Raw genomic sequence first — 8,931 nt, forward strand, 5'->3', positions numbered from 1 at the left:
CAGTATAGTAAACCACGTGATTGTCAGATTCAAAATGGCCAATACCAGTTCATTTTAGCTCACTAATGGCTAGGATATCGATGTTTATGCCTTCCATTTCATTTTTTATAATTTCCAATTTTCCTAGAATCATACTTTATACATTCCATGTTCTGATCATTAATGTATGTTTTCAACTGTTTCTCTTCATTTTGAGTTGTGCCCTATCAGAAAATGAAGGTCCTGAAGGTTTTACTTCATTCTTGTCATCAACGGCAACTCTGCTTTGAGGAGGCAGCTCTTCCCCAGTCGTATTTTGAGTGCCTTCCAAACTGAGGGGCTTATTTTCAGCACTATGTCTGACAATATTCTGGTGCTTTCAATCATGTTTAAATATTCAATATTCTGATGCTGATAGTATTCCACCACTATTCATAATGGTGACCCTTCTGGCTTTAAAATACCTGTGGAATAGCATCCAGAAGCACAACAACATGTAAGCCACCACAGTGCGACAAACTGACCAGTGAGTAGTGGCCTCCAACCTTGATGCCACGTTTTGCTTCATAATTCAGATTCTTGAATTATTTCATCAGTATACAGATTGAATAAGTATGGTGAACAAATACAACCCTGGCACACAAGTTTCTAAATTTTAAACCATTCAGTGCCCCCTTTTTCTGTTTGAACAACTGCCTCTTGGGCTATGTACAGGTTTCTCATGAGCACTATATCTAACAATATTGTGGTACTGTTTATCATGCTTCAATAGTCAATATTACGGTATTATCTGACAATGTTTCACTGTTGTTCATAAGGTTTCCAGTGGCTATGTATTCGGAAGCAGTCCATCTCACCTTCTTCCTCATCTGTCTTAGTCTGGAAACTCATTTGAAACCTGCTGGCATTGAAACTACTAGTGGCATAGATCCCAGAATCACAGTAGCACTCAAGCCACCGCAGTACAACAAACTGACGGACAAATGGTGGTTCTAACAGTTTAGGAGACTCAAAGCCCAAAATCAGAATTCTGGGTATTGGGAAAGGCTTTCTCTTTGTCAACTCTGGTGAAAGTTTCTTGTCTCCTTTCAGTATCTGTAGATCCAGTATTCCTTAGAGATCTCCCTACATCCTGGCATCAGTTTTCCTTTGACCCAATAACTTCAAAATGCAGGGACTCCAGATCCAAAGAATATACTCCACTCCTAGATTTTCTGTCTTGGTGGTCTTAGGTCCCTCTTTCTATGTTGAACTCAATCTCTTGCATGATAAAATATGTTGCCTGCCACACCCTGAGAAATTTCCAGCAATTTTTTTTTTAATCTAAAAAAATTTCCTGTAAATATCAGGATAGTGTTGGGATTAAGGATGGTGTTTCCCACCCTTGGGAACACGGTATGACACTTTAGGATAAGCACTGAACCACTCCAACTGCAAGGTCAGCACCTCAAACCCACCAGTTGCTTCTTGGAAACTATACAGGGTTTCTATGAACTGGAACCAACTCACGGCACTTAACAACAACATCCCACCCTTAATCATACGATTGGTTTATCACATCAAATCACGGCACAGGCAATGCCTACATCTCAACTGGCAGACCACAAAGAATCGTGGCCCAGTTAAGCTGACACAAAACCTTGACTATTACACAGATGAAGCGAAACTGGAACAGATGTGATTTATTAAAATTTGGAACACCAACCAAATTGTAAAATTGCAGGTCAAAGCCCTGGAATGGAGAGTTGGAAGAGGAGTAGTGACTCCTTTCAGAGACTGATGTGTGATATTGAATTATTACCAAGACCTGGTAGGTTTTGTAGGATAAGCACTGGACTGCTAGCCCAAAGGTCATCAAGTCATCAGTTCAAACCCACCAGCTGCTCCTAGGAAACTGTACAAAGAGTTTCTGTGAGTCAGAACACACTCAACAGCACTTAGCAACCAATGGAGAGTGACACACTTTCAGAGTGGTGAGTTGGCCCCATCTCTGAGCCGAGACCATTTCCATCAGGGTTTCAACAGGTAATTTTCCCTATGCTGGTTAGCATTTATTCACAATTCAAAACTTCAGATCTGTTCAGGTGTCATTTCATCAGCCATAAGTGAACTGGGCTGAACTGTTTCAAAGTCCTGGCAGGGACTTTGCCTGGTTTGACTCATCACTGGCAGGTGACTGCAAGGAAATGGCACACACCTATTCAGTGCATGGTTACTGAATGAATAAATAAGATAGTGGAGTTCTGTTTATATTGAAGAGTTCCTGTGTGGCACAAAGAGTTAAGTGCTCAGCTACTAATTAAAATGTTATAATTCAAACCTAACCAGGAGTGCCTTGGAAGAAAGGTCTGGTAAACTACTTCTAAAACACCAGCTACTGAAACTCCTGTGGAGTACAGTTCTAGTCAGACACATGGGGTCATCAAGAATCTGAATCACAGACTCCACAGCAATGAGTTTTGTTTTCCGTTTTTTGTTGTTGTTTGAGTTCTGTTGTTGTTAGCTACAGTCAAATCAGATCCTAATTCATGACAACCCATGCATACTGGGACAAAAAACTATGCAGTCCTGTGCCATTCCCATGATTGGCTGCAGATCAGATGATTGTAATCCATAGAGATTTCATTGGCTGATTTTTTTTGGAAGTAGATTTCCAGGTCTTTCTTCTCAATCTGTCTTAGTCTGAATGCTGCACTGAAAAATTGCAGAAATATAGCAGCATACATGTCTCCCCTGACAGATGGGTGGTGGTTGCAAATGAGATGCATTGGCCGGGAATGAACCAGGCTAGGAAAGAATTTTACCACTGATTCAAAATATTCTCAATTATGATCTGATCTAGACCATAGACTGACTTCTACTCATATTATTCATGATGATTTAATCAATGATTTAAAAAAAATCTTATCCCAAAGGAGTTTACATTCTCAAGAGAGTCTAATAGAAGGTGGTAAGAGGCATGGAGATAAAAAAAAATAAATAAAGAGTAGGAAGGAGTTGTGCACAGAGGCATTGCAGGGGGGTTGGCTGCTCATGCTAGCAAAGAGGGTGGTCAAAGCCAGGCTCCCTGAGAAGGTTCTATATGAACATGAAGGAAGGGTGGAGACAGTATGTGGATGTCAGCAGGAAGAACTTTTCTGCCAGAGGAAACAGTACAGTAAAGGTGTGCATATCGACATTCAAAGCTGAATTCACAAATGGAGGTTACCCTACCCTGATCCAAGATGAAACATCTGAGTAGCTCATTATCCCAGAACTGACCTCCAACTCTCTGAAGATTCTCCAATTACCTTACATTACTCTACCTCCTGAAACAGGCATCTCCAGGCCAAACAAAGCCATCCCTGCCCTCAAAGCAGTGCTTAAAACTCAACTTCAGCAGAAAAAAAAAAAAAAAAAAAGATGTCTCAGAAAAAAATGGCAGACCTGGAGTTCATTAGCTTCCTGCTTAAACCCAGAAGAGTTGTTTGAAACCAGCAACTGTGGATGAAACAGGTCCCTAAGCTGCCAAGTCCCTAAATGTCTGTTGAGTGGTTTGTTAAGCCTGCAATAAGTCTGTGAGAGGCTGTTTTGTTCTTCACTCAACAAATGTCTAATAAGAGCCTATAAAAGGTTTGGTACTCTACTATAAAGGAGCAGCTGCCAAACATCTTTGATCACATATAACATTTTAACACAACATCCTGGATCTCATGGACTTAAATTATAAAATACATCCAAAACCAAATTTTCACAAAATAGCAACACATTCTTACATTTCCTATTTTATTCTATTCAATTTTATTTGTTTAATGCTGTAAGGTCAGAGGTTTATGAAAAATGTCTAAGCATCCAAAATAGAGTAATATATACATAAAGTGTTCCTGGGTGGTGCATATGGATAAGCGCTTAGTTACTAACTGAAAGACTGATGGTTCAAATGCAACCAACAGGTGCCTCAGATGAAGGGCCTTGTGATCTACTTTTGCAAAAACTTTTGCTTCACTGAAAGTCCTGTGGAGCACCATTCTACTCTGACACACATGGGGTTGTTATGAGTTGAAGTTAACTCAATGACAACTGGTTTGGGCGTAGTGGATACTTGGTGGTAGAATTATCATCACCCATGAGGGAGACCATGATTCAGTTCTAGCCAATGCACCCCATGGGCAGCCGCCACTCATCAGTCAGTGGAGGCTTTCGAGCTGCTCTGCTGCTGAACAGCTTTCAGTGGCCCTTGCAGACCAAGACAGACTAGAAAGAAAGGTCGGGTTATCTGCTTCTGAAATCAGTCACTAGCAACCATATGCTGCACAGTTCTACTCAGCACAAGTGACAGTCAGCTCCATGGCAATTGGTTTGGTTTTGGTTTGATATATAAAGCACAGTCGGATGTCAGGAAAAGGGTCATGGTGGGAGGTTGGCCCAGGATCAGGCAGTGTTTCATTCTGCTGTGCATAAGGTCACTATTAGTCGGTACTCGATGGCACCTAACAACAACAACAACTAAAAAGGAGCACAGTGGACTTCTGAGGGTGTTTATTGAATGTTCTGAATCTCAGTGTTGATTACACAAATATGTTCAGTTTGTGCAAATTCATCAAGTCGTACATTTAAGACATACATACATTTCTGCATATATATTATACCTCAATACAAAAGAGAATGAATACCTATGATGAGTTTATCACCTGGTTGGGAAGACAGGACACCTGAAATAATGGAAACTAAACAAGACATAGTTGAAACAAACCCAGTTACGTTGTCTCAGTTGCCTACTGCTGCTGTAACAGAAATATCACAAGTGGGTGACTTTAAAGAACGGACATGTATTTTCTCATGGTGCAGGAAGCTAGAACTCTGAGTTCAGAGCACTAGCTCTAGGAGAAGATTCTTTCTTTATTGGTTCTGGATCTTTGGAGATCTCCACATGCCTTCTATCCCTCTCACTGTCTACTCTCCCTCACCCATCTCCCACTTGTGTTTGTTTCTGTGCCTAATCTCTCCTTTTCATATCTCAAAAGTAATTTAGGCTTAACACACAGCATGCACTGATATGCCTCATCAACATAATACACAAAACCCTACTCTCAAATGCACAAGTATAGGGGTTAGGGTTACATGCACAGGCATATTGTTGTTGTGTTGTTAAGTACCATCAAGTTGTTTCTGACTTATAGTGACCCTGTATATGGCATTATGGGTTAATGTGATGGACTGAAAAGTCAGTTTGAGCCACAGGATCAGTGGTTCAAGCTCACCAGCCACTCCTCAGAAACCCTATACAGGGTCTCTATGAGTCAGAACTGACTCAACAGCAACATAGTGTTTTCAAGGGGCAACTGGTGGGTTTTAACTGCTGACCTGTGGCTTATGGTCCAGTGATGACTCTATAGTGCCACGCATACAAGGGTAGAGAGACTAGTATTTGCAACATATATATTTGGAGATATCTTCACCACTAAAAAATACCATGATAACTGGAGAGAAGATTGAAATTTTCAAAGACTTCATTTTGCTTGGATCCGCCATCAACACTTATAGAATCAGGGCAACGGTCAAGAAATCAAACATATTGCATTATACAAATTTTCTGCACAAGACCTCTTTAAAGTGTTCAAGAGCAATGATGTTAGTTTGAGAACTAAAGCGCACCTGACTTGAGCCATGGTATTTTCAATAGCTCATAATGCATGTGAAAATTGTATAATGAATAAGGAAGACCATAGAAGAATTGATGCATTTGAGTTATGTTGTTGGAGAAGAATATTAATAGTACCATGGACTGTCAGAAGAACAGACAAATCTGTGTTGGAAGAAGCACAGTCAGAATGCTCTTTAAAAGTCAGGAAGGTGAGACTTGGTGTTTCATACTTCAGACGTGGAATCAAGAGGGAGCAGTCCCTGGAGAATCATGTAATCATGCTTGGTAAAGTGGAGGGTCACCAAAAAAGAGAAAGACCCTCTAACGAGATGGGCTCACTTGCACAACGATGGGCTCAAGGTTGACAATGATCGTGAGAATGGCACAGGAATGGACAGTGTTTCATTCTGTTGTGTATAGGGTCACTGTGAGTCACAACCAACTCGATGGCACCTAACAGCAACAACAGCAATTCAATCCAAAACACTAAAAATCATGTGGTCCCAGGTGCCATCTACTCAAAGTTGAGTCTGATGGGTCAACCCTGCCATGGAGAGTTCTAGAAAGAGGAGCTACAGTGATGGATTGCAGAGATCACATACAGTAAGCAGGCCTACCCACAAAGGCTAACTGGAATTAGCATCACAGTAACTGCACAGATCAGGAAGGCTTTGGGGAGGACAGGATACCTGAGCCAGATCATCTAGAAGGCCAGGTAGAAATTAAATTGGTGAGCCCTAGGGGTCTAATAGAAGAGACACATGCCAACATGTGTCCACCCATATTCATTGCAGCACTATTCACAATAGCAAAAAAGGAAACAACCTAAATGGATAAACAAAATGTGGCACATATACACAATGGAATACTATGTAGCCAGAAAAAAAAATTAGTTCCTGAAACATCTTGTAACCTGGAGACATTATGCTTAGTGAAATAAGTCATTCATAAAGGGGAAAATAGTGTATGATCTCGCTTTTATGAAATGACAAGAAAAGGAATATATACAGAATGTTCATGTTGGAGGAGGTAGACAGAGGAGAGCTCATTATCTAGGTGGTGTTCTGACTCCTAGCAACGTTGTATAGAGTTTCCAAAGATCAGGTGATGGATTTGAACCACTGACCTTGTTGTTAGCAGTCTAGTGCTTATCCTATAGCACCACTCCAAGAGTCCATTATGTATGTTGATCCACTTTTGTTTAGGGTGATAGGAAGGGTAGCATTCAAGGTGGGTAAGTATGCACAACCTGACTAATGTAACTAATATCACAAACTGAATTTGCAAAATTGTACACAAGGAAAATGACATATTAGCAAATGTTACATGCAATTTTGCAATAACAGTAACCAAACATTATATATGTGTGTATGTGTGTATGCATGGGGTCCTGCAAGGACAGTTTGAATCACAAGGTCAGTGGTTCAAACTCACCAGCAGCTCCTTGGAAACCCTATACAGAGTCACTATGTGTCAGAACTGAGATGACAGCATTTAACAACAATACATATGCACACACACACGCATACACAAATATGGGTCATAGATGCAGATGTTACTTAGACATAAGCAGTCACCTCAAGGGATTGTTATTTTGGTTTGAACATATAAGGTTATAGTCTCATTAAACAGTTCAGTCAACTGGCATAATAATCCATAAAGTCCACGTTCTATATCCTAGGTGATGAGTAGTACCTGGGTTCTTAAAAGCATGTGAGTATCCATCTAAACTATAAATATTGATCTGTGTTGGTCTGGAAAGAAAGAGAAAGAAGGAAATCTAAGAATCAGAGAATGAATCGACTACAGGGCTAATGTTGTTGTTAGGAGCCAGTTCCAACTCATAGAGACACTATCTATGCACAACAGAAAAAAACACTGCCTGGTCCTGTGCCACCCTAACAATTATTTTACCTTTAACCCCATTGCTGCTGCCACTGTGCCAACTCACGTCATTAGTGTATTCCTCTTTTTTGTTGACCCTCCACTTTACCAAGCATGTTCCAGTCCTTTCTATGGACAGGAACATGTCCAAAGTATGAAAGACTAAGTCTCGCCATTATGGCTTCTAAGCAGTAATCTGGCTGTAATTCCTCCAGCACAGATTTATTTGATATTCTAACAGCCCACGGTATTTTTAATATTCTCCAACACCATAATTCAAATGTATCAAATCTTCTACGATCTTTCCTTATTCATTGTTTAACTTTCACATGTATATGAGGATATTGAAAATACTATGGCTTGGGTCAGGTGTCCCTTAGTCTTCAAATACTATGGCACACCTTAGTCCTCAAACTGATATTTTTGTTAAAGAGTTCTTGTTCAACAAATTTCCCTAATGCAAGACAGTCTTGAATTTCTTGACTGTTGCTTCCATAAGTGTTGATTGTGGATCCAAGTAAAATGAAGTCTTTGAAAACTTCACCTTTTCTTCATTCATTATGATGTTATTTATTGGTCTAGTTGTGAGGACTTCTGTTTTTTCTTTACATTGTGATGCAATCCATACTAAAGGCTGTAGTCTTTGATCTTCATCAGTAAGTATTTTAAGTCCTCTTCACTTTCAGAAAGTAAGGTGGTATCATCTGCATATCACTGTCATTCTTCATATAATCCAGTTTCTCAGATTATTTGCTCAGCATACAGACTGAATAAGTATGGCAAAAGGTTACCCTGGCGCACAGAGTTATAAATGTATTGACTTTAAACCATTCAGTATCCCCTTGTTCTGTTCTAACAACTGCTTCTTGGTCTAGGTACAGGTCCTCATGAGCACAATTAAGTGTTGTGTTATGGAATGCCTACTCTTCAAAATGTTATTCATAGTTTATCATGATCTAAAGTCAAAAGCCTTTGTATAGTTAATAAAGCACAAGTAAATGTCTCTGGTATTCTCTGCTTTAAGTCAAGACCCATTTGACATCAACAATAATATCCCTAGTACCAAGTCCTCTTCTGAATCAGGCATGAATTTCTGTCAGTTCTTTGTCAATGTACTGTCACAACAATATTTGAGTTATCTTCAGCAAGCTGAAGCTGTCTTCCAAATTTCTTGGCATAAATGAGTCAGTGCCTCCAGGGTTGAATAAGTTTGTTGAAACATTTCAATTTGTATTCCATTAATTCCAGAGCCTTGCTTTTTGTCAATGCCTTCAATGCAATTTGAACTTCTTCCTTCAGTACCACCAGTTCTTGATCATATGCTACCTTTTAACACTGTTGAATATTGACCATTTCATTTTTGTCCAGTGACTCTTTGTATTCCTTCCACCTTTTCTTCATGCTTTCTGCATCATTAAATATTTTGCCTATAGAAGTTTTCAGTG

At 39.8% G+C, this 8,931-nt stretch overlaps 1 protein-coding gene across 1 annotated transcript in view; it reads right to left on the reverse strand.

The window, feature by feature from the left end:
* The window catches only part of IGSF5 (immunoglobulin superfamily, member 5), a 61,127-nt gene extending 57,806 nt beyond the window's left edge, over positions 1–3,321 (reverse strand). Inside the window, exons 1-2 of the mRNA XM_006870861.1 lie at positions 3,285–3,321; positions 837–971 (exon numbers count right to left, since the gene is read on the reverse strand). Coding sequence (XP_006870923.1) covers positions 837–971; positions 3,285–3,321 — 172 coding nt within the window. The remainder of the gene's footprint in view (positions 1–836; positions 972–3,284) is intronic.
* Between the last annotated feature and the right edge of the window lie 5,610 nt (positions 3,322–8,931).

Source organism: Chrysochloris asiatica, unplaced genomic scaffold, assembly GCF_000296735.1.
Source record: "Chrysochloris asiatica unplaced genomic scaffold, ChrAsi1.0 scaffold00154, whole genome shotgun sequence".
Taxonomy (NCBI): Eukaryota; Metazoa; Chordata; class Mammalia; order Afrosoricida; family Chrysochloridae; genus Chrysochloris; species Chrysochloris asiatica.